Here is a 26,963-nt window from a genome sequence, read left to right as displayed (position 1 = left end):
TTGTGAGAACATTTTGAGTTAGCTTCGTAAAATACCAGGGACATGCCAGTTTGGAAACCGGACAGATTCTCAGAGGGAGGTTTGCAGAAGTAGGACGCACTCGGCCCATCTTTCCCCGCAGCGGTGTAATTAAACTTTCCTGACAAACACCGGGCCCGTCTCTCAATCGATACAGAGATCGATTTACTGCGCTCGGTACTGAGGACCGACGGGGTGATTTAAAAAAAAATGTACCTGTGAGCCGAGATCACATGAGAGACGTTAATCCAGCGGGCTCCAGAAGAGCATGACGCTGATGCAACCGCAGAAGCGCGAAGACGTCTGTCACCACACACGGCGCGTCGCGCGAGTGCTAACGACGAGAGCGCCTGACGGCGCGCGTCGACACGTTTTAATTGGAGAGGTATTATTAGCGGGGCGCGCGACCCTCGTGCTCTTCTCGGCCGCCTTTTATTTTTCGACTCGCTGTTGCGGTGCTGGCGCTGGGGAAAGCAAGCCGGAAAGCGAGGTCGGCGTTAACGGAGCTCCGTCAGGGCTCGGCGCCTGCCGTCTGCTGAGCCGAAGCGATGTGGGCGGGACGAGTCGGTCGCGGTCCGACCGCCGGCTCTCCCAGGACGGTCAGGTTCTGGTAACGACCGGCCGGTGGCCTGGGCACCAGCAGCGGTGTCCTCACCTGGCGAGCATGATGTTGGAGTTGGGGTTGCTGGTGCCAGGCCCGGTGGGGCTCCACTTGATTGTGTAAATCTCTTTGCTGTGAGCCTGGAGGTCGTGCACGCACGAGTCCTGCTTCATACTCCAGATCTGGGTAAAACATACACAAGGTATCTGTCAGAACAGCAGAAACCACAGGTCACCACACTGAATGACACAAAGCATTCAATGACCGAACATTTCAGTCTCAGCACCTACGTGGCCTTGAGAGAGAAAGATCCAGAAACCCTTGCCTAGCTGCAAGGAAAGGGCGTTGATCATAGCAGGGATGAGCGGGCTAGGGACAGGTCATCACGGATGCAGCTCAGATCCTCAGTGGGTGCTTTCAGGAAGTGCGACGCGCGCGGCACTGCTGGCATTCGACCGCTTCCCTGTCTCCTGGCTTACGTGCGAGTAGCGGGTTTGAAGATGAAGCGGGAGGGTTTATCGCGCTGAGCCGCGCCGCTCCCGAAAGGTTTATAGCGGCTGAGTGCGAGCCCGGCAGGCCGGGGCTAATCGCATCTGTTCATAATCAGCTCCAATGATGCCTGGCCGTTCGGTCCGAACAAGCCAAATCGTTTGTAAAGCCGTGTCCCCAAAAGCACTTGTGAGGGAGGAATGGGCTTATAAATAGCACAGCAGGACGGATTTAGACAGGCCCTGAACAATGGGCCAATGATGGAGCGAGGTTTCACCCGTACCACAATTTTATAAGAGTCTGACATTAAGATTAGTGTGAAGGAATGGGAGAAAATAAAAGGTTAAAAATTGGGATCGGGGGCGAGGGCTCCCCCGACGCTCAAAACGAAGCGTAGCCCCTGATCTTTGGTCCGTCTCACCTTTAGGGTCATGTCATCAGAGCAGGAGGCCAGCAGCATCCCCGAGGGGTCCCACTTGATGGCGTTGACCTCGTTCTGTAAAGCAAAGAGCGGCAGGCGGGTCAGGGCTCGGCCCACTGGCCCTAACCAGAGCAGCTGCACATTCACTAGCGCGCCGCTAATGGCTTAATGAATGGAAACTACTGCACACTACTGAACGCCCAGCTACACGTTCACTAGCCACTAATGGCTTAATGAATGGAAACTGCTGCACACTACCGAACGCCCAGCTACACGGCGTCGTTACCATGGTTGCTGACAGGGCGAGTGTGTGACACGCATTCTTAAACTTGTCGCTAACTGCCCTGGCATGCACACCAAAGCGTGAGCAAGCATGTCTCAAAAGAGTTTTCAGGAAACGGTGTTTGAGGCATAACTGTGCAGTACGTGCTCAATCTGTGTGCTCCCACGGCCTCAGTTCAGGAGAATGACAGTGACTGCCAACCCCTCACTTCCATGAGAAACTGCACCTTTGGTTCCAATTTCCTCCATATATTTCTGCAACACCTTTATCTGCTACACCTTTAGATATCACTCGCATAGTTTCTTTGCATCTTCAGCATGTGCACACGTAAATACAGTCAATACACATTTGGTTTTAATGGTCTCTGATATGATACACATATTTTCCTGGGGGAGAGGGGGGTTCAATTGATGGTGCCTGGACTGGAAGACTGGAGCCATCACACAGCTCAATAGGCTTTAATAAATGGAAGCTAACTGGGCTGCTAACTCTCCTCATTCACTCAACATCACTACATTCACACACAGACTGACGCAGTGTGTTAAAAGCTCTCAGTATGAAACAAAGCACTCAGTAGGCACTGCTGGGGGAAAAAAAGCATTTCAGATGCATCTTCTTACAAAATACCTCCCAAAAAACAATTTCTCTAAACTACAATCAAAATGGTGGAAGTGTGCGTTCCTTTGCAGAGTGCACAGTTAAAACTACAAAAAAACTCATATCTCACGTGAGACTGATAAATGCAAATACGCCATTTGAACACATGTACCACACCCCACGCGCAGCTTACCGTATGTCCCTGGAAGGTCTTGAGAGGCCGGTCGCTGCCCAGCCGGCACACGTGGATGCACATGTCCGTGCTGCAGGAGGCAAAGGTGGTGTTGTTCTGCCAGTCAACGTCCAGGGCGGGCGCTGTGGGGGGGGGGGCACAGGGGGTGATTTGGGCATTTAATATTCAGCGCCAGGGCACCTGATGCCATCAACTTGAAAGGGACCTTCCACTTTCATGCACCCAAAAATGCTCTGTATAGCTTATTGGGTTATTAGGGCTTTACTATGGCTGTCAATAATAACTGAAAAAAAAAAAAAAAAACATTTATTGTTATGCAAATCATAAGGGCCCACAAATCCTTAAATACATAACCTACAGCCTGGAATAGAGTAAACCTACTCCAGATTTTTCATTTGTTCATGAAGAATCACAAAAAGAGAAGCTGTGCGAAAGCTCACGTACTTAAAATACATTCTCACACGATGAGACATTCTGATGACTTCAGGCTCTCAGAGGAGCTTTTACAGTTTGATACCATTTACATCGGGAGCAAAAACGGCACGACTGAATACACAAAAAATGGCTGCTGCTGCAGCTGCTGTTTATTTGCAGGAATCATGGGGGTGCACGAGTTCAACACCATTGCTCAATCTTTGCATTCCACATGCTGCCTGAATTTCATTTATTTACGCTTGTATCTCAACAGGAATTTCACTTCACTGTTACAGTAATGCTTAACAGGAAGGACTTCAAAAAGCATAATAAAAATTTTAAAATGGCATCTCATTATTGGAAATGCTGGTTGTGACAATATAAAAATGATTTCAAGCAGCACGCAGCATAATCTTGGCACATCAGAAAAAGAAGAGGAGTTCAGCACAACAACTGACTGAGGACATGTTACAGCCAATGGGAAGAGGGGGATGCACAATGCTGTTTGATAGTGTAACAGATGGTAGTGTCAGTACTCCCAAAAATGCTCTCCTCCTCCACACAACGGGACTACTGTTTCAGACACTCTCCTGTCGACTGGGGTGAGCTGCTGACGCTGCCACCTACCTGAATGGAAGGGGAACTGCTGCTTGGCTTCACCTGTGTGTGCGTCCCAGATGATTGTCGTCTGGGGTGAGAGAAAGAGACGATCAACACGTTAATGTCCGTTAGCTAGCGCCCCTCCTCAGCATGGACTTCATACAGATCCCCCAAAGCATAAAAATACACACAGTGCATTTTGCTACAACAAGTCAAGATGCCTCCCACACAAATATATCAGGAAACTAAAACCAAAATGGTGATAGGCTACTTCGCAGGCAGTGCAGAGGTATAAACCATGCAAAAAAGAGGAGAGAAATCTATATTACATACGACATATCATTCAAATGTGCATATATATGCATTTCATGTACTGCCAATCCCTGGGCAATTTGTTACCAATGGTACAACCGGACTACTGTTGAGTTGCCCCTTCAACTCAAAAGGAGAGGGAAAAAGTAAACAAAAAATATAAATGGATTTCAGACTGCATGCAAGACCAGGCAGAAGTCAGGATTCAGGGTGCTAAAAAATTCAGACAAACACACTGCCAAGTGCCTGCCAGAGACAGGACTGCTGAAGAGCTTTTTCACACTCCCCACCGTTTTTAAGGCGGAGGGAAAAGAAATGCGATTTCACATGAAGCTTTTCACACACCTTGTCCACCCCTGCGCTCAGGATGGAGTTTCCTTTCTTATTCCACTTCAGTGCAAATATAGGACCTTTATGCTGCCCTAATGTGCTCGCCAGATTACCTGTGGGGGAAAAATATAAATCAATAAATATATATATCAATAAATTGGCATTAATAGGACTATAATACCATGTTTCAGCCAACCAATGAGTGAAACAATACTTTGAATACATATGAATACTATATATATATATATATGTATACACACACACACATAAATAATGAAATAACCAGTAATTGCATTTTAATTAATGTACCATCTTTAGTCCATATCCTCGCAAAGCCGTCATATGATCCTGTTGCTAGGAGTGTCCCATCACTCTGTCAATGAAATAAGGTATAAAATGTATTCATTATTATCCTTGCAGTCATCATGCACAACAACTACATAGCAGACTAATTCTAGAACTTCATGACATCAAACGCATGAAAGATATCACATTACAGCAGAAGAATAACTACAAAACTGTTTGAATGCTAATGTAAAAATAAGTTAGTTCATGCTGCTGATTTAAAAGAAAGCCAACAGGAGATCTCTTAAAATAGAAAATATGAGTCAGAACAAAGATATTGAATCTAGCCTAAGTGAAGCCGTAACATTTCACAAATTTCAGAGAAAGAAAAATACAGAAGTAATAAAATGTTTAAAAAAAAAAGGAGTGTCTAAAGGAGATGGCCAATAAAAAGTACATCCTTTGAGGGCACTGGCGAACAGTAGAGCAAAATACAGAGGGGAAAAAAGCACAGAAAACTTAAAGCACTACACAAAAGCAAAGCACCTTCACGCTTCAAGGGGAGACAGCTGTGTGAAAGTGCGGAAAGAGTATTAGCTAAGTATTGGAACTATTTAGCTGTTATAATGTTGCAATACATTCGACATCAGCTGATTAGGGAGGCTAAGCTGGCTGAAAAAAAGTAAAGGGAAATGTTCAGCAGACTCGATACACATGAAGTAGAAACAGATCCTGAAAATAAGAATGGGAAGACAGGCAACACCAACAGTATAATTGCAAAGCGACAGACCCAGGGACTAAACAGAAACAGACCCAATACAGAGCCGTGGGGAACTTTAGGTAGGCAAGAATTAAAGAATGAAAAAAAAACAGACAAAAAGGGGGAAAAACACTTTTGCATCATGAAAACTAATCCCAGCAGCATTAACTAATACATACATACCAGGGTGTGTAAATAAAAGCATCTGAGCACTCACGTTCCAGTCCAGGGAGGTAACATCCTTGTTGCTGGGGACATCCTGCCCACCCTCTCTAATGCAGTGTCTGAGAACCAGCTGGGTGGAACCATTGTTCCCACTCTCGTTCAGGTTCCAGATCCGTGCAGTAGAGTCACCCGAGCTGAGAACCAAAAAGATAATGTGAGCTTGAGAAAAATGGAGGCAATTTTCTGTGGCTCATCATCCCTTTAATAACATTAACAGAGTCTGGTCATCAGTAATATGGCATGCAGGTGCTGGTCGGCTAACAAAATCTACTCATCCTCGCCGTACTCCGGAGATGACTCACCCCGATGCCAGGAGATCGCTGACAGGGTTCCAGGCGCAGATGAAGACCTCGGATTCGTGGCCCCTCAGCACGGTCGCCTTGTTGGCAGGGATCTCCATCTGCCCGTCAATCTCCATGGCGATCTCCGCGTGGTTATCTGCGGCAACCAGACAGCCGCCCCCTCCCGTTAGCACAGACGGCGGTCTCCCTACATAAGACTACTCAAGGACGTGGCCCACGCATGAACCCCCTGTTCTCTCTGGCTTCATCAAATCTCATTTACTCCATCTTCTCTTTTATTCTGCAGAACAACAATACACACTCTATCTCCAGGCCTTGAGAGATATACAGCAAATGCACCTTAATCGCTTCTCTTTTTTTAAAGTCTCTTCTTTCTCTTGATAATATGTCTGGTTTGCTGAAACACCTTTGTATATGCACTTTTGCAAGTGGCTCTGGATAATATCTAAATGCAACAATGTTATGAGGTCGCATTTATGCGGCTTTGCTATGGAAGTCACCTCAGCATATCGCACACTATAAAGCAACCCTAAAAATACCTGCTGGTTTTGAATTGCTCGATATATGAGGCTTGAGATAACATTTCTGGCATCCAGCATCGATTTTGTTGAAGCTGCTCACAATGCTGGTGTGGCTTACTGATTTTTACTGGATGGTCTTTGTCGCATAGCTATTAATGGAAAGTGAACGGTGCACATTTCCAGACACAGAAGACCAATGAGCAATCGTACCCAACAAGATAATTATATGATAAATCAGAAACATTTTCATAAGGTTATTGTATTCGTCAATTGACAGCATTTGCGCTCGAGCAACTGCAGCAGGCTATTCTGTTATTGTTTGGTGGTTACAATGATGTGCTCAAAAAAAAGCCCTAGCAGCTAATGTCTATGAATAAGAAAACTTGAGTCAGCTCCCATCACCATGGAAACAATGATCTGTGAATCACCTACTCTAAAAACATGTTTTCAAAACACCATATGCCCTTGCTTTTAGATGTGCTTCATGTAAAGTTGTCATGGTAGAGTAACGGTTGAATGCAGATCTAGACAGGGTGATTATCAATCAGAGGTCCTTCCTTGCGTCACAGCCACTGATCTGAGACTGCGCTTTGCATGTCTTTTGAAACAGCAACCACAAGACAGCAAGCTTTTGCACTTTAACAATGTTTCCGGTGTAACCTTTAAAAAAAAGTAAACAAAATCACACTGCATGAAGCAACACTTAAAACTGACAATAACAAAAACCATTTAAAATCTGAATATAGAGAGGAAGGTTTCGGAGTTAAGCCAGCAAAATTTTATTATTTTTTTTTTTTGACACCACAAACGAATGTCACTCAGAAGCTTAACAATATTAAGGTTTGCTTTTTTACAACCCACTGAACCCAGACACGCACGACTCAGCACTTGTGCATGGCATCCGCTCTGAAGTCCTCATGAAGCCATCGGCTGACATTTAAAGTATCGTCTCTAGGTCCTGACAATCAAATCTGACATTTACTAATTTCACCCTGTAACTGTCTGCCCAAAACACAAAATAAGCTTCTTAAAATGTTTTGCTTCTCGTCAAACAGGATGAGGTCAACTGATGACCCCTTTCATGCAGCACAGGCAAAAAGCAGAAACTTTGCGCAATAAAAGCCCAAGAACGAAGGTGAAAATTTAAGATGAGATATTCAAATCCGGCCCTTCAGGCCAGTACAAATGTTGATTTTCATTCTTGCCCTCTAACTAGAGACAGATTTAGACTGTTAAGGCACACTGGGTGAGTGGAACCTCTGGCCAATCAGTGACATTAATCAATCAACTGGCTATCAGGTAGGAAATAAAACCTGCAATACTATTGGCCTCCTGGGCCAGATGAGCACCCTTGGTTTAGAGGCAATGGAAGAAATTACTAGTGGAATAATGCTGAATGCCTTTACTGCAGCAGGTAGAGCAGGAATGGATGTGTACGACAACAGACTAGATCAATAGTGCTTAGAATGAATGGAGAGGGGCTTGCTTTTTGGGTGATGAAATCTGACATCAATACCAACCTCAAATTCTCTGAAGAAAACACCATTCACTTCTGAGGACCAGAAAATACTCGGCAGTAGGGGTTCCATATACTTAATGTATTCTAAGGAGGAGCTATGAAAGTACAGTATAACCTCCAAGATACAAAGATTAAATGAGTCACCTTTTAAATTTATTACAAACCCATGAAATACTATCAAAATCAGACAAAGGCACATGTCTGAAAACTATTGTTAAAGAGATGTGGGATAAAAGGAGATGTTATCATTCTGAAAGCTGATGCAGGGAATAAAAATGTTAATCGGGTCTGTATTCCCTCTGGTTTATTGGTTATTAATAAATCGTTTCAATATTCCAAACTTGGCCTCCATTTGCAATTCGCTCATATCTCTGAGGTACCACAAAATGGCGGCAATTATTTTCGGGGCTCTGTCCTTACTCATCGTGTGCGCCCCGTTCTCGTCCCCGTTCATGGTGGTCTCCCCGTTCTTCGGCGCGTTCGGCTGTACGGTCGCCATGGCGCCGACGGCCTGTTGCTGCTGCTGCTGCTGCTGCTGCTGCTGCTGCTGCTGCTGCTGTTGCTGCTGTGCTAGCTTCTCCCGGAAAGCCTGCTGACGCGTTTGCACCACATCCGGCATCACCGCGTCAATGAGTGACAGGGACTCGATCGGCCGCCCGTCGAAGACCGTGCCATCCTGCAGGGGGGTAAAATGGCCGCACCCGTCAAGTATCCCGAAAACACGGCAGAGATTTCATTTGTCAGCCCTAAATGCCTTGGGGAACACAAGTAGTAGACTTTTGCTGAAAATCGCATCCTGCTGTAAGCTGTGAAAGAGTGCCAAGAGTGTGTGTGCCTGGTGATACACAATTGAGGTCAGCACTTCATCATTAATAATAAGTAAACTAAACTAAATAAGCTAAAGCTTAAAAAAACTCAGACGTTCTTGAGTCCCACTTTATTATGGTATAAAGTTAGTTTGAGGTCTATGAACTGATAGAAGGCTCAAAGGACTGAACGCACAGCTAAAGCATTAAGCCAAGTTGCGTTTACGAAGTACACCCACCAAATTGCATCAAGAGTCATGCGAAACTGTAGAGGCCAATGAACATGGCCATATTGGCTCTAAGATTGAGTAGCGCACTCCAGAATTTACACCAGCTGCACATGAAAGCCTTGCCTCTCTCTCGAGGGGAGGAAAATTCAGGACGATGCTCTCACGGATAAACTACTTTCATTTCCGCCAAGCTCGACTAACCACTTTTCCCACTTAAGAGTCGGCTCTTAGTTCGACTAATGGAGGCAGTCAGTAATAGGATGAGTCAACCTCTGAGAAAAGATAAGACTTAAAGAGACTGAAGTTCTTTTTTTTCTTAAAGTGCACTTTTTTTTTTTTTTTTGTTTACTTTGGCTTTTAAAATTTGACAGAGAGAGGTATGTGAAACTGTCGATGCAAAGTTCCTGTTCCCATAGGGGTCCCACAGAGCGCAGCGGGGGGGTGGGGGGGGGGACTGCACCCCTCGCGGGCATCCGGGGGCCCCTCGCAGGCTTACCTCATTGATGCTGATCTCCGCCTCCACGTACTGGAGGCCCTTCTGCAGGATGGAGATGAGGGCAGCAGGGGGCACTAGCGTTCCATTGATGTTAGACTGGCTGATGTGGCTCTCGATGCCGAAGGTGAAAGCCGAGTGGGAGAAACCTGGGGGGGTGGGGGGGGGTCGGGGAGACGTGAGGGGCATGATTTAGCGAGCGTGGAAACGCGGGGGAAATCTCCACCACGCCGCCCCATCCCCACAGCACGGCGGCTACCTCGGTACTGCTTACGCAGCGAGTTTCAACAGCGTGTTATGCGCCCGGCTATTGCCCACCAGGGACCCGCGGCTTCGGTCTCGACACATCTTACTGTATTACATTCAAATCCGACCGCAATCAAGGCCACCGAGAAATAACCTTTACAGTGATCTTAAACCGCAGAGGAATCTATTAAGGAGGGCGATCCTGGGTATTATTCAATGGCATTGAAAGTGAAAGGTGTATGCGAACGCAACCCCGAAAGACGGATCGATCGCTGGCAATTGCCTTATTTTCCATAAAAAATAGGACAGTGTGAATATAGGGACTCAGTTACTATTCTGGGATGGGACACAGTACATTCAACCCAGGATAGCACCAGGCAGGGCTGGTGTGTCAGTACAAATACATCACTAAGGCCCAGTTTATAGGCAAATATTTCAGCATGATCCAAACCCGTACATTTCTGGTGTAGGAATCCATGGTAAAAACAAACTGTACCCGTGAACCATTTTGACAATATATACGCACCCTTTGAGACCATGAAAAGTAGTGTAGGTACCATGTGCCCTGATCCGTATACACTGTGCTTAACTCAGCAGTGCTACTGAATCCACACACGGGAAACTAAAAATAATGGTATTAAAGATATGCCTAGAATGCAGATTTTATTATTATGCAGGCGAGATATTGAGCTCAGTGGAGAAGCTGCATTACAATGATTCACAATTTGCCTTGCTGATACAAAGGCATTTTAAACCACATGTCTACGCACAGACGTTTTCTTCACCGGCAGGTAATCTGGGAAATGGTTCTCTTGACCATTGTAAGACAAGCACATGGTAAAAAGTGTAAATCTGTATATCAAGGCATTCTCAGAATATGTACAATAAGGAGCCTAGCCATTTCATCTATTCAGTCACATACATTTCTTTTTTTAATTATTTTGCGGTAGAATGACCAAGGCTACAGTAACTCGTTATCGGTTCAAGGGGAACCAAATTCTAATTTTGTGCTGCTTTGGGCTCTAAATAATTGCTGTGGCGTTTATTTAATTTGCCGAAATGAAAAAAAGACTATTTCAACTGATGTCACTGCAATAAGATTCCTCCACTTCTTATCATTTCCAAGGGAATGAAGCAGTCTGTTAAACATGTAATGGAGGCAGATCTATTGATTTCTGAAGTCACAATCATGATACTTAAGACATCACTTAAGTATGGGTGTCCTGTTTCCATCTGAGCCATGTTTCATCTGAAATGCAGCCTCCACTACACTTTCTGGATCCATTCTCTCCAATGGGGGAAAGTGGTATCATAAGCTGGAGTTAGATGAGTTGGAGTGACATTTACTTGATTGTGGGCTAGGTTATATATTAGAAATGAAATGGATCCATCATATCTAAGCGGAGAACCAATGTATTAGACTGATTTTTGGTTTGAGCTTCCTGTGGGTTTCCACCATTTACTGTGATGAAAGACGGAGAAACTGTTTAGGCTATATATTTCTATAATAGTTTAAGTTCAGGTGAGCAGTAATATCTGAAAGATGATCTTACCAGATTCCTGGAGATATCGGTAAACCAAGAAGTTGACTTCATCACTGGTTATACTCATCTTAGCCCACCTCAACTGATGAGGTCTCTATGAAGGGTGGGCCCACTCTGTGTGTGAGAGAGAGATAAAGAAAGAGAATTATGAGATAAACAGCACTAAATTAATTCCTTCACAATGCAGCCAATTCAGACAGTGGCAGTAGCCTGAGAGAACACACCACATTTTCTTGAGAAAAGGCAGTAAGGTTTAAATTAAAATTCATAAGGATCAGTATATTGGGCTAAGAATGTCACTAGTCCAATGGCAAGGAACATTATCGAAAAGTTGCACAAAACACCAATTAATTTAACAACAGTAAATACGAATGACATTTGGAAACAAAGGTTCAGTGGCAAAGGTCTAAGAAACAGCAACCTATGACACATTGGGACAAATCATTCAATTACTACACCTTTGATGGGCGCTGTGACCTAGCTTTGTGTACATGGCTTATCAGCACTCTGCTGTAAGCCTGGTGAAAGCCTGAGCTTGAGTGATAACATGTCACATGTGACAAATATGTCAAGTATGTCACTCTTCCACAAACCGCCCTCAGTGAATTCAACCAGTGTCCATGCTGGCTCATCTGCAGCGTGGCTACTGCTGTTAGAGCAAGAGCAGTTCTGAGACAGCAAGATGGGAGTCTCAAGCTCTGCTGAGATCTGGTCATCTGGATTCAGAGACTACATCCCCTTAAAAGATCCATTTTCAACTTTCATGCCTAACCCCACAAGTGATGCTTCCAGAAATTCCACAAGTATTTTCCACTCAAAACAATGTTCTACAAAACAAGTATGCTTATGTAATTACAACAAATAATTAATAATAACAATTAAAATTTAAATTCTCAGAATGGTAATTCTGTTAATGCTCAAAGTGCAAGAATGTTGCCCTTAACTCTTAGGAACAATGTTAAGCAAATAGTAAATTTACTGTATTCCTACAGTATATTTCAATCATGGTCATCCTTGTTAGAATGTGTAAGAGAAGACCACAGTGCAATGCTTTTATTTTTCATTTCTATGTTGAGGGTAAAATTAATCATTTTCACAAACTGCCTCTGAGGAGACCACAACTACAGCACCGCTGGGTGACTGCTCTGAAATGGCATGCAGGAGTCCAGATGTGGGACGGGGCGATCAGTCAGATTACGTGGGAGATGGGGTATTTGATGAACGCAGACGATTTCTTCTTATGACCTCAAAAAGACTGAGGCGAGATGCTGTAGGTGGGAGGGCAAAACTACTAGCTAGCTACCTAGCATGGGGAACCAACACAGCTACCTATCATGGGGAACCAACACAGCCAGTTAGACAATTTGTGAAAATTAATAAGTTTTGTTTGGAAATACTAATTTGAACATCCAGGGGCAATACAAAAGGCTCAACCTTGGATTCTGTGTTTTGTTTCTCATGATTAATCATTGAGCTCATTGAAAGTCAGCAATCCAATAATAGGAATACCTTGAGCAGCAGAGACAACCCGACCTAGTGACATCAGAACCCAGCTTGTTCCAAAATGGTTGCGCCCTAGTTCTAGCAAAAACGGGTCAATTTCTGATTTGAACACAAGGCCAAATATCAGAGCAAAAAGCACACAAACCAGAGTCGTATTACCAAGAGTATACATCACGTTTGTTATAACATTGTCTTAACGTTGAGCAATACATTTAAGTCTTTGCTTGAGTTTACCAAAACTGACACAGCATTATGAACAATGGAACTGTGTAGTAAGGAAAATGAAAACTCATCTTAAATGGAAACTTCATCCTAATTTGATGCTGTTGTATTTTATTGGACTTGCCACTACTGGAAGGCTAGAAAGAAATGTATTCTAAGTCTGACCAATACCGTACCTGCCCTGTCCTGCATCTGAATCAGGCCACTTACTCAGCTATTTGTCATTGTTACATTAAGAATGGGTGTGGCCGTGATGCCAAATGTGTCATTCTGGCAGATTTTTACAGGACAAGAAACGGATATCAAGAAGACTGGGTAAGTCTGTACATTTTTCCAAACATGTCATCGGTGGACAAATCAAGTAACCATTGAAAAAGAATTTCAGGGTTAAGATCCCCTCAGGTTTGTGTAGGTAGCGTGCACCCTCAACATTCTAGTCACACGTCTTTAATAAATGAAATGACTTTAGAAATGATTTCACTCTCCACTGTGCACCACCTGCTGTGTTCATTTCGAAAAGCATGGCTGTCTCTTCAAGCAACGTGCACTTGCAATCTGCTGACCTCTGTGGCCCTTCCTGCTCTACAGCCAGCCCTCCGTTTAGAAAATACATTTTCTTTCCACTCCCGACCATTACGGATCGAGTTACCGGGTCTGCGGCTCCGCGCCGACACCATCGCAAACGCGGAGGCAGAAGCGCCCTTTTGTTTTTACGTTTTTTCCTTCCCACCCCATCAGCGTGACCTACATTTTCATCAGGGCTCAGGGGAGTGGACAATTATCTTCCCTGGTGTTAAAGCGCTGCAACAGACATATTGTGGGACCACACTGAGAAGATATCCTCGTGTGAGACGCTAGTTATTAGCCGTCTACATCAAATGTGCCTGATATTTCGGGAAAGGGCTTAAAACGATTAAGAGGATTTGGGCACAGTTCTTTGTTAAGCCCCGTTTTTCTGAGAATGCTCACCTAGGCTAATGTTAACAGTATGATGATTAGCACATATTAAAAGGTACAGACGGTATATATAGGACGAGTTAGGTGCGTGTGCATTTTAATGACACGAGAAGCAACCAGAAATATAGACACCCATAAAGTGACAAACGCCTAGAGGCAAACAGAAAGACGGGGGTGGGAGAGTGTGCAGATCCACAGATAGAGACGCTGGCTAATTTTCCTCATCTGTAGCCTAAATAATAATCTGAACAAAAGAATGTTCTTTTTTTGGATCACTTCACCCTTGCTATGATCTTCACTCTTCACATCTGACATGAACCACAACCTCTTGTTTATTGTGCAAGTCATAAACAATCCAAAAAAGAATCAAATCTAAGGCATTCTCCAATCTAAACTCTGCAAAAATACCTGTTCACTCTCAGACTGCCAATGTTTTAGGCAAACAAGAGACAATTCAGATCTATCCCCCCTCATGTCCCATACAAATCAGAATGCTTTTTTTCCATTTTCTCCCCAATTTAGTCTTTATACCAAATCCCCGTGTGTATCACAGTCCTGGTCGATGCGCTATCCTCTGTCGGTCTGGGGAGGGTGTAGACTACCACATGCCAGGCTCTGATACATGTGGAGTCGCCAGCTGCTTCTTTTCACCTGACAGTGAGGAGTTTCACTGGGAGAGCGTAACGCGTGCGGAGGTTCACGCTATCTCCCCCAGATCCCCTCCCTGCTGAACAGGCGCCCCGACCAACCAGTAGGAGCCGCTAATGCAACGATCAGGACTCATACCCTCACCGGCTTCCCACCCGCGAACACTGCCAATTGTGTTCATAGGAACGTCTGACCAAGCCGGAAGTACCGCTGCCGGGGATTGAACCCAAGTCTCTGCGGTGGTAGGCGAGTGCTTATACACTACCCAGACGGCCTCAAATCAGAATGCTTTTAACTTTTTAACTTTTGATTAAGTTTAAAAAATAACCAAGATGGAACAGGCATAATAAAGATGAACTTTGTAAAACAATTTAATCCCAAACTAAAACACGCACGGTAAACATAACTTTTTAAAATTATTGTTCCAATCTCAAATGGCTCTTACGTCTGGATCCGGTTTATGTTAAGCACTGCAGGTACCAAGCATTTCCTTTACTGTGATCTATAATGACGGTAAAATTCATTTCCATCAACAAGAAGCTCAACTGCAAACCAACGTCCAGTTTGGGCTAGAGCTAATGTTTGTAACAAACGGTTTACAGTGAGATGTGAAGTGAAATTTTCAAATGAAATTATTCCCTCCCGTTTGTATCTCAGCCGTCGAAGGCAAACCATTCACTCAACAGAGGTTGTTTAGCACCTCGATGCTACGTGTGCAAACACAGACAGACAGACAGACAGACAGACACACAGACACAGACACACAGACACACAGACACACACACAGACACACACACACAGACACACACACACAGACAGACACACACACACACACACACACACACACACACACACACACACACACACACACACCTCCCTCTGACTGATCAGGATCATAAATGTGTGCTTAGGGTGCTTCCATACATCATAGCATTTCAATTCTAGCTTTCTGCATCTCTCACTTGGGTTGGGAAAAGGTGCGACAACTTTGTGCGGTTTTCACACTATTAAATGTTATTGGTTTGTCACCTTTGATACAAGTGAGAGCAACCTTACTGAACTACAGCTCCAAGCATACAAATTAATTATTATCCTTTTAAGTATTTATTTTGAATCCGCCAGACTACATGTGATAGCACAGTGAAATGGCTTCCAGCATTTCTCTGGTTACAGCTTTGAAAGAGAGAAGGTCCTTTGCCATCAAATTTCTAGACATAAACATACCTGCACTTTGAGAAAAGTAGTGGTAGTCAACACAGGCACTATTTTGCATACAGGCAGCTAAGACAAGACAAAGGCAGCAAAAGAACAGCATTTAAGCAGCTTAAATAACACATCGTTTCGCACCTAAGAGTACACTGGATAAAAGGTGATGACAGGCTTGTATTAGAATGCCATTTGTTTTGCAGGTCACTGTGGAGCTGCTAAAGTAGCAGCTCAAGAAACCTCACAGGCATTGGCTTGGTTAGTACTTGGATGGGAAAGCTGCTACCAGAAGAAGCATTACTAGGCCATTGGGGGGCACTCTTCCTTCTAAATCAAACAGAAATCAAATTCCCCGACACAGAGACAGGGGCACCGTACTGCAAAAGGTGGTGTCCTTCAGATGAGACCGTAAGTCCCGACTCACTACACAAAATTCTCATAAAACTGCCTCTCTGCATTGGGCTGCCTAATCGTCCCCAAAATCTGACTGGCTACGCACATGACTTTCCCCCGTATTCTCCAGTGGCCTGTGTCACGAAGCAGGATTATTGAGTTAGCTGGACAACTGCACTGAGCGAAACCAGGAAACCTCCCAAATATGGAACAAGGACGTAAGTAAAGAGAGCTGTTCTGGTTTTTAACTCAGTTTGGTTATTCAGCCAACTCGGTAATCCTGCTTCGTGATGCAGGCCCAGCGAGTGACAATGGAGCTCTCGGTTTACCCGGCTAAATAAAGGTAAAATAAACAAAATATGTAGGCCTATAACAAGGCGCACTAAGAGACAGTGCCTGGTCTATGAAAGGCGCTGTCTGCGTCAGCCCCCTCAGCTTTTCAAGTGTCTCTTTACATGTCCTCGTAACTCCTTCGTATGCTCCAGGGTTTCTCTCCGGTAGCATAGCAACAAGCAAGAACTATGAAGGAACAGACAAGGAGCAGTGTTGTCCCAATTTTCGCTGGCACGTTGCCAGCGGGATTGAACATGTTACTCAGCATGAATAATTCACCTCTCGCTCGGCCTACAGTGCTCTCCCACAATGTCGAAGCTCCGGCCCCGTTTCCAAGCGAAAAGCCTGTCCGAGCAGCTGACGTTCGACTGGTGAGAAACATGCCCACTCACAATGTATGTGCGTGTCCTGAAGTGACTGCAGAAGAAATTAATCCACCGTGGTGCAATTCATCTGGGAATCATCGGTGTGTTCTTCCCTTTTCTCGAAAAGCTGTTGGAACGGATAAAAATAACGGAAGCCCGCTCCACAAGCGCACGTTATCCAAACCCACGCATTATCAGAAGGCCAATTATCAAGGAGGAGTCGTGACGTTAATCTACAAATATTATTTTATTTAAAATACATCCAGGGCTTTTCTATGAATGGTCACAGTGTCCATCAGTTTACCTTACAAATATACAGTAATTTACTACCTCGACCTTTAAATGATTTAATGAATTTCAGTGAGTAATGTGTACGCACTGAATGCACGATTTGCCATGTGCCATTATTAAAATGTAATAGTATTTTAAGTAGCTGCTTCATTGGCAGGCTTTGGCTATACGTTTTTTTCTCCTCTATTCCGTCTTCACCACGACATCTATAGGGAAAGATATGCGACAGGTTCAATGTACTTTAAATCAAGTCCAGTTTATCAAAACTTGTTATTGGGAAGTGAAAATGAATGTTGAAACTGAAAATAATTCCATCTCAACTTGACGGAAAAATGGATCGTAAACTACACTATTCTGTGCGCACACAAATTTTATTTAGCTCTTCGTCTGTGTATTCCGGTTCAAATAAATAGAGTCAGTAATCAAAGTGAAGAGGCTCGACAAAATCCTCAGAATAGTCTGATGAATAATTAGCTAGTGCAATATCTTCAGGATTTGGATTTTCAACATTATCATTATAGTAAGCCATGTTAAAGTTACGTGATTGTACTTGCAGCTTTTGACGAGCTTACTAGAGAAATCAACTCTCTCGCAGTGACTGTAAATATATATATATATATATATATATAAATAAAGTGTGTATATATATATATATATATATATATATGCTGTCAACAGAAGCAACTACCTCCATTGTAGCAATGACATTTATTATACGGCTCCAATCAATAAATACATTCCCAAAGTGTTCATATCCTTGAGCTTTAACTGTAGCTGGCTGCTGTACACCGTTTTCAAAACAGTACTGACCTTCAGTGTCAGGCAAAATTACAAAGCACAGAATGCTTGTAGATACTGGATGCAATGCTTTGAACATACATACGATTTTGACTTAGATATGGGGGAAGAAAACAGTATTTATTAATAATCAAAAAATAGTTTGTTGTCTATGCCTTACGGAAAGGCATCCCACGAGAGATTTTCAAAAACCGGCAGACCGGGCCTATGAATCAATCCCCGGGTGATTCCCAACATACAGATAGGCTATCAATATCTCAGACCAACAAGCATGGAAAATAGCTCGCTACCACAGTAAAGAAAAGGTGAAGCGTGCTGTGGAACTGCCTACCTAATGAATGTGGGTGAAAACAGCGCATTTACCAGACAAAGTACTCCGTACTCCCGGCTTTTCACGGTAAGCAGGTTTGCTCGGGCCTGGTTCAGGCTCCTGAGGGGCTGGAGCAGTGCGGTTAATTAGCTCACTAGCGGGGCCTGCTGGTTCCCTTGCGCTTCAAAGCTGGAAGCCGTTGCCTGGATGCCTCCACTGCCTTTTAGCACCAAAGTTAAAACACAATTAGCAAGAGGCACTGGAGGGGCCTGTGTCCTTGTGGGACTTCTCCTGTGCTAATCCATCCATCAGATGGACACATGATAGAATCATCTGCAAGAGCAGTCTCTGTGCATTAACATCTCTCTCATCAAAATGCTTTCTTCTTCCCCTGGGGAAATGCTCAGTGTAAATGTTTAGCAACCCCCCTCCCCCCCAGACAAGAGGTTTAGGCCCCTCATCTTTGAAAATTATAAACATTGACACATTATAAAAACACCACAGCCGGAATGCAAAGTCAAGCCACCATTCACAGAAACCGGTGAAATTTGATCAAATAAACACCAGATAATTTTTAAAGAGTATAATCCTCTCACATTTAATAGCAATGAGCCCACTCTGAGATTAATGGTCTATCGCAAAAATGTGTTTGCGTTTAATTCAGCTGTACTATGGAGGGAAAAAAAACTTGCACATAACATAGATATGCGCTCAGACCACACTGCATATAGAAACAGGACTTGCTACATACTCGCTATATTCTTCACCGGTGTCCAGTGGTGCCGCCTAACAAGCTCAGGGGTTGTAAAACTGGCTGTAAAATACAACCGCAGCAGATGGGAAGTAGACTGTGCAGATTCCCTGAACTGAGCTCCCCCCCCCCCCCCCTCGCGCCCTTCTCTAAGCACACTCACAGAGGCTCTGCAAGTGCACACACGCGTACGCCCGCGCTATATGGCATTGGAACACAATGTCGTAGACACTGCACCCATTCTACACAAAGAAGCGTAGGCTCCCACAACTGCACCCCCACCGGATCACAGCTCAGTCTCCCCGGTTCACCCGCAATCCTCTTCAGACCACAGGCTAAGCAGAACTACGTTTCATACGTTTCAACAGTAATCTGATAAGAGGACGGGTTCAAAGGTTTCTTCCGCCAGTTTCCTTATCTCTCGCGAGCTACACCTCTCGGCCTCCGTATGCAGGCTTAAAGATATTTTTATGGGGTGGTAAATGCGTAAAGTCCAAGTCTAAAAGCTTCCTCCTTTTGGGATTTACAGTAAGGTCGCAAAGCAAGAATGGAGTTAACTCGGCTACCTCATGTACACACTCATGTACACAGATATATTAGGCCGGGAAATCCTGGTTTCGAACAAAAGTAAATAAAAAAAATCCATATAATTTACCTATTGTTTTCAGCATCATGCATATCAAAATTGTAGTTTTACTTAATATAAGCAAGGTTGTGATCTGCTGACAGGGATAGCTGGTTAATTTGTTGTAACTTGTGCATTATGGGGAACATTTTGTCTGCACTACAGCATACACGTATCCCCTCTCCCACCCGCCAAAATCTTTAGAACACCTTTTTACAGATTTTTTTTTAATAGTTACATTTTTTTTATTGATATACATTTTTTTACTTATGATGGTGTTCCCTGGGATGCCTTTGTGCCTAGTTGGAGGTCCCTGGATGAGAAAAGGTTGAAAACCCCAATTCTACCCAATCCTTCAAAAAGTGAATGAGTGAATGAATGAATGAATGAATGAATAATATTGTGATGTCTTTTCACGTGTCTTTTCCCATGCCACGGAGCTGTCTAGCTCTAAACCAAAACCAATTTAAGTAAGTGGTTTTAAAAAATATTGTGCATCATTCAATTGTGCACCTTAAAAGGGCAAACTACGCAGGTCCTCTCCACATTTGCATGATAAAAGAAAAAAAAGGACATTTCTGAAAGGCTTTGCAATAATCTTTGAATACCGAAGGAAGAGCCTTAGGCAGCAAATTGCATTATTCATTACTATTCATTACATGTGCATGGAATGTGTGGGTGTATGGGCATGGCTACATATTGACCTGTCAAGAAACCAACTAGTGTTTCCTACAGAGCACGGGCAACACCTTATATACCTGTATGCATGCAGCAAAAGAAGCAACCTTTCTGCCTCCATATCTGCCTATCTGCACTGTTCCACAAGGATACAACACTGCACATAAAGGGAAATTAAATTAAATGCAAACTTGGCAGCAGAAAATGTTTAGGGATTCTAAAAAATAGAGTCCCTGTTCAATGACTATAAACGGGGAGAGACAATTTTTTTTTTCAAAGTCCCAATTCAAGATCACTCTGGACTTAGGCTAAATGAAAAAGCTAGTGAAGAACAAGTGAAGAAAATACAATCAATCAATGTCAAACTGTGGCTCTTCACCATTATTACCACAGGAAAGAGTGAACCAATACAGTGGAGGCAGAGCCAGTGTGATTATACTAAGATAATAAGCAGTTAAAACCTCAAATCACCCAACTGAAATAGTTACTTAAACCAAACATGTCAGGGTTTTCTGTTGTATTTAGTTTAGGCAATTTGTCAAGATGAAAGATGTCACACAAAAATGATTTTGTGAATGTTACACTTTGTACACTCAAGTGTTTTCTGTTGGTGTAGAAACAATTTCAGTGAATACAGTGAACAATTTTGAAAGTAGGCTTAAAAAGTATTGGTGTATAAAATAAAAATTAAAAAACAAACCCAGCTACAAAATGTGTGTATTAACTGAGAAGCTGGAGTTAGCTTCTTAATTACACAAAGAATAAACAAAGCAGAAGTTGACTTCTGCCAATGCTTTCTGCCTCCAGGGAGTAATCAATACTAATTAGCCAGATAGATCAGTAGTATAACTAAGGTAACCAGACATATTAATGAGAACATAACCACTCACCCACAACACTGTCCTCATTAATAAATCATTGATAAGTTAGATTGACAGCAGTGGGAATGCTTTTAGAATTTTCTTTTAAACTAGTAGCCTATTACAACTAAACTAACTTTTAACTAAATTAATAATATCCAATAAGTACATGGGATGGGTAACTAACAAACTAGCTAGAGAGCTCCAGAGTTTGTGGTATGAAATAGAAGCTCAGCGTAACATGAGATAGTCATCTGCAACGCCATTGCACACGTCCTCACTTAATTAAAAAACAAACTATAGTTTCTCCATTTTTACAACATTCACCAAAAGACCAAACATGGCTGTAGGCAACCCTACACTTTTGAGATCAATAGATCTGTGCCCTAAATTGACACAGTAATAAATTGATGCTTTAAGACAACAAAAGATGATCTGATAAAGGCTGACAAGCAACAAGCTAACCATTAGCCAGATTTAGCCTAACAATTACCAGTGAGCCAATTCACACATCTACTCTCATGTTGTACTTAACGGAAAATTAGGCAACATATGTAAGCAGACACAATGGAACTCATTTTTCTGCCAGTAGTATTTCCCCCTTAAAGGTCTTTTGTTTTTCTTTGCAAATGTGCCACCCTAGGTTTACTCCTCTAAGCTCTCCTCACTTAACCGTTTCACTGCCACACCAGACAAACACAGACACGGACAGACACACACACACACACACACACACAACGATACCGCTTGGCCATACAGACCATTTAAGGGTTAAAGCCCATGTTCGACCAGATTAACCGAGCGTATGCACGCACACATCAAATCTTTTTCACCGTGGCATTTGAAAAGGCTAAAGAAGCTCTGCAGATCTACACAACTCGCTCTTCGCTGACTCTTTCTGAGACCTCGGGGGATCTGTCAGCTCAACCTACGACATGAGATGGTGACACAGTATATTTAGTTGTGACCTCGTAGCCACCCCCAAATTGTGGGACCTTTTTAAAGTGACTCCTACAGGGATGCAAGACAGCTGGGACTGCAAAATCATCCCTTGTTACTGTCTTATGTAAATTACTGATGGAAAAAAAGAGAATTTAGAGCAGTAGCCTATAGCAACTCAGATATAAATATCCCCTCACATTCAGCCTCAGGAGTGCAATAATGAGACTACTGGCATCGTAATGCTCTGATCATGAAACTACACAGGCCCATAAGAGATAAAATCTCAAACACGAGCATATTTTTGCTGGCCAGGCTGCTCCATTAATAGAACTGGACGGTTTGTGGTGTGGGACCGCAAGATAGCCCGATTACCCTTGTCACGCCAAGACAGAAAGAAAGAAATCAGCACAGAGGGGCTTGAACAGAACTAGAGCACACCTTATGATCAAACAATAACACCAATCCATAAATTTGGATTGCAATTATACATTATACAGTGCAATTATACATCCACTTTCAGATTTAAAATGACACATTTCACAAAAGCGGGGAATGCTGAAAGGGCCCTTTAGTTATATTTACCATTCTATAGTAGGTCCCTGGCAGCTTTTCAGCTGAGCGAGTGGGAGCATATTTTGACAGATATCTCAATCGAATCACAGGTTGCCATGGATGGAAATAACTTTGTTCTTTGGTTTGCAAAGCAACCCTGTAACAGATTATAATTTGAATAGCAATCCATGAAAAATATGCAGCAAATTGGGGGAAGGGTGGGTACAGTTCTCAGTGTGCATGCATGCATGCGACGCAGGGCATTTCGAAGTCTGTGTTTTATACTAATTCACTTGCGTTCTGATAAAAATAACAATTTTTCCCTAATATGCCAACTCGCAATAGTAACACAATAAATGTAGGCCTATGTCATTCATAATTGGACACTGGTAACATAAGTGGGATGAAAAAGTGGGATTGGCAGGATAAAATATGCTACAAATAACTTTTTCTTCATTTGATCAAAACTAGCCTAATTTTTCCCACACAGGCTAATAATATTAAAAAACCTTAGGAGAGATTTTCATTTACTCATGCAGACCAAGCTAGCTAGGGTGTGACATCTTGTTTATGACCATTCATTCAAATTGTGCGCTTTCTCTTTGAATCTTGCAATGCTAAAATGGCTGTGTAAATATTATGATCAATAAACAACACCAATGTCAGACACTGAAAGATGACTAGCTCAAAGAAAGAGGAGTAATTATTTTGTGGTTCAAGTCTGGGTCATCACCCGTTGTAACCTTTAATAAAAGGACCACATAACGCAGTGTAATTTTTTTCTTGCATTTTAGCTCTTTTTTTCTGCATTAACACGTCCACTGATATACAGTGTGTAGATGGCAGAATGGAATTTCTTACTTTGCTATAGGCCTACACGTTTTCAAGACTACTGTACTTGATATACTCAGTTTCTGTGCTATTATTTATTATGAATTCTTCTGGTCTCTCAGTTGCTTTTCCAGACATAATTACTTCTCTGGTCTTCATTACGGTTTATGCCTTCTAACTCCAAATACGATCTCCACAAATGAAAACAAAGGCTAAAACCAAGATTAAAAACTCACTGCTCTCTTGTGTGAACCATCCATGCAAAAGGAAACACCTGAGCAACGGTTAACACCTGTCACTGATCCGTTAACTCAATTTTGCACAGCTGAAAATGGGGGGACTCAACACAAAAATAGCCATTTCTGTAAAATGGTAAAACATTAAATAAAAGCTGATTGTCTGCACTTCTGTCTCACATTATTTTTTTGATCTCAAATCAAGGGCTTTAAAGTAGCCTATACAGCAAAAATAATTTCATGCTACTGTTACCATACTTTTACAGGGTGCTGTGTATTCATACACATATATATATATATATATATATATAGGCCTATATACTTTTTTGTTTTAAACAGATGTTGAGAAAGGGACACAAAAGTGAAAAAATACACTTAAAGAGCTGGGGGGGAAATTCATTCCGTCTTGACGTGCGGAAGACCCCATTTTCTCCTGAGCAGTCATCTCCTGACAGATGCACAAACAAGGCTTGGAAACAGCAGCCATTTTCTCCTGAACTGCTCTGCTCAGTAAAGCCCGCCTTTGAAGCCCCAGGAACGGCTGCAGTCCCAGCAGTGGGGGGAGGGGACAGGGGTGAGAGACAGACAGAGAGAGAGAGAGAGAGAGAGAGAGCTAGCAAGCGAGAGAAAAAGACAGAGAGATAACCACAGGTAACCCCGCACTGCCATTTCTTATCCGCAGTGTTTGATGACTCATTTAGCATTAAGAAATGTGGGCAGGAGTCCAGGGGGCGAAGTAGTGGGGCTGGGGGGCGTGACAGCCAATCCCAGTTTCCAGGGCGATCAATACTCACGCCACTGGCTAGCAGGAGCCCTGGGTAGCACATACATTAACAGTTATTCTTGTTATGATTGATTAGGGAAGTGATCTCAGTAAAAGCTGTCAACTACATGGGTCATGAACGGATAAAAAAAAAAAAGGAGAGCATGGCAAATACACCATCGTGACATCATGCGAGTCTGCTGTGGTAAAGATGCATGGGAACAACCTCCACCTTCACTGCCACACAATGGCGACTACCTGCTTCTCAAAGGTATATAACAAATAAAGCCCTCTGTGACCGCAGATGTAACTGCTAAAATAATCTGCCCCAAAATGGAGATCTTGTTTTCCCTCGACTCCTCAGATGTGACACAGAGCTTTTGCAAATGTGTGGAAATCACACAGAAGCACAGCTGTGACATGCCGACCATGGCAGTTCTCAATTAGTTACAACAGACTGGTCACGTTTCTGTTTGTTTTGCCAACATATAGGTAGTGTTTAAAAAAAATAAAAAATGAATGTAACTAAATAGGGTCGGGCCTCCAAATGTGGCCAATACAGCTTATGTGCGTTATTGCATAGAGTCTCCTCGCGCCTGGAATTCCACGGAAATCCAGCAGCACTCTTCCACGACTCGCCCTTACCAACTTGCACTTAAAAAAAAACCATCTCGTGTTATTAGAGAACATCCCATCACTAAATTGAGTGATATACGAAAAATGTTAATACCATGCTTCTCAAGCCACTTGGTGATTACTTAGATTGTGGGTGGGGGTGGGGTAATATGGAAAGCCACCCCTCCTCAGCAGGAATGAAATGCTTTAACACCGAGTGAAGGTGCTAGCTCAGTATCACAGAGTAAGAACTGACATTGACCTTGCCTTCCAAGGGTATGAGTGTACTGAAACCATGCCAGGAAAACGTGCACCACCAGAACATTCACTGCTGTGCGACCATTAGCTTGTTCTTTCTTGTACAGTGATACAACATTTTACTCACCATACAGACAAAAACTCATTCTGACCAACTTGGACGCATTCAAATATACAAGATGATGAAAGCGCTCATATCAAGTAAGGCCAATGGACACTTACACTTCTAATACACCAGTGGTTCCCAAACCTGTTCCTGGAGATCCACCACTTCCACTCCAACCATACTCCAGCACACCTATTCCACAGCTAGAGGTCTTATTGAGCTGCTAATTATACAATCAGGTGTGCCAAATTAGGGTTGAAATGAAATCTACCTACAGGATGGTAGATCTCCAGGAACAGGTTTTGGAACTACTGCATTACATAGTTGTCAATGAAGCATACAAAGAAAATTAACAGAGTAATTTTCAAATGATGTGAATGGGGAAAAACTGGCATCTTTTTAATTTCTTACATTTTTGTACTTTTACATAACAATTTTTATATTCAACCATTTCATTGTCAACACTTCATTATTATTACTATTAATATTATTATGTTGTTATATACCACATTTCACTCAAGCTGGCTAAAAAAAAAATGTTTAAGGCAGGAATGTTCACAGGCTGCCTATGCTTAGCTCTGTAGCACGATTCTAACTGCACCCGTCAGGTAACCCAAGACCACAGTCAGATATGATCTCCGTGGTTGATGAGTAAGGATTACCCACGGCAGTTACACACAAGTGTCATTTTGTCTGATTGCACACAGGATAGCCTCACAGGACCTGAAGGGCAACATCCACTTCTCAATTTTATTTAAATATTTTCTGCCGGATTCAGATCCTTGGGAGCAGTGGGCAGCATTTGGTCTTGGAGGTCGGATTGGGACTTTTGCAAGGGCAATCAGGAATCGAAGACGCTACTTTATGCGCGCTAGCATAGTGTACTCCAAGCATTAATTGCGGATATTCTCCCAAAACCTGCGGCAGACGGACTGAGAACAAATCTATTCTCAGACGCTGACAGGAACGCTTTCAAGGCCAATTACGGTCTCTGGAGCGGACCTTGTGATTTTAATCCATCACACGCCATTTGGGTTGTGTGTATCTAAATACCCAGTCCCTCGGGAGGGAAGAGAGACACGCTGCTGATTTCTCATTCGCTCCAGCGCTTCAGTGAGCTCTACACAAACTCCCAGCCATCTTTAACCGATTCATTCAAAAGAGAAGCAGTGTCCTGAGCTCCCTTGCTCCTCTTCTCCCCTGCCAGTGACCAGCCCCCATTTTAGCCCCCGTGTTCACACCTTATTCGAACTCAACCGCAGGCCCAGTATGGAGCCGATGTGGTCCATTTTACTGCTGCTGTCATTTACTGCCATTTATTTCGCCGATATGCTACTTTTTCATGCTTTTTTTCTATTTATCTCCACAATTCTGAGAATACCTCATTTTCATTTCAGTCTGTTTTAAGCGAGGTGTATTTTCTGAGTGATTACACATAAATGCAAATGATTGGTTTTTGAGAAGAACAATCAACTTTCTAATTCCCCCAGTTTTCTCGTACCAAATTCTCTGCCCACACAGCAAACAAAGA

At 43.1% G+C, this 26,963-nt stretch overlaps 1 protein-coding gene across 1 annotated transcript in view; it reads right to left on the bottom strand.

Moving 5' to 3' along the window:
• LOC118223339 (F-box-like/WD repeat-containing protein TBL1X) overlaps positions 1-26,963 on the bottom strand; it is a 40,726-nt gene that overhangs the window by 1,338 nt on the left and 12,425 nt on the right. Inside the window, exons 2-12 of the mRNA XM_035409728.1 lie at positions 11,199-11,303; positions 9,403-9,548; positions 8,291-8,546; positions 5,831-5,966; positions 5,521-5,662; positions 4,568-4,631; positions 4,274-4,371; positions 3,644-3,704; positions 2,603-2,724; positions 1,530-1,604; positions 674-801 (exon numbers count right to left, since the gene is read on the bottom strand). Coding sequence (XP_035265619.1) covers positions 674-801; positions 1,530-1,604; positions 2,603-2,724; positions 3,644-3,704; positions 4,274-4,371; positions 4,568-4,631; positions 5,521-5,662; positions 5,831-5,966; positions 8,291-8,546; positions 9,403-9,548; positions 11,199-11,256 — 1,286 coding nt within the window. The 5' untranslated portion in view covers positions 11,257-11,303. The remainder of the gene's footprint in view (positions 1-673; positions 802-1,529; positions 1,605-2,602; positions 2,725-3,643; positions 3,705-4,273; positions 4,372-4,567; positions 4,632-5,520; positions 5,663-5,830; positions 5,967-8,290; positions 8,547-9,402; positions 9,549-11,198; positions 11,304-26,963) is intronic.

The sequence above is a fragment of the Anguilla anguilla genome, chromosome 3 (assembly GCF_013347855.1).
Source record: "Anguilla anguilla isolate fAngAng1 chromosome 3, fAngAng1.pri, whole genome shotgun sequence".
Taxonomy (NCBI): domain Eukaryota; kingdom Metazoa; phylum Chordata; class Actinopteri; order Anguilliformes; family Anguillidae; genus Anguilla; species Anguilla anguilla.
This window is presented reverse-complemented; position numbering and strand designations above follow the sequence as displayed.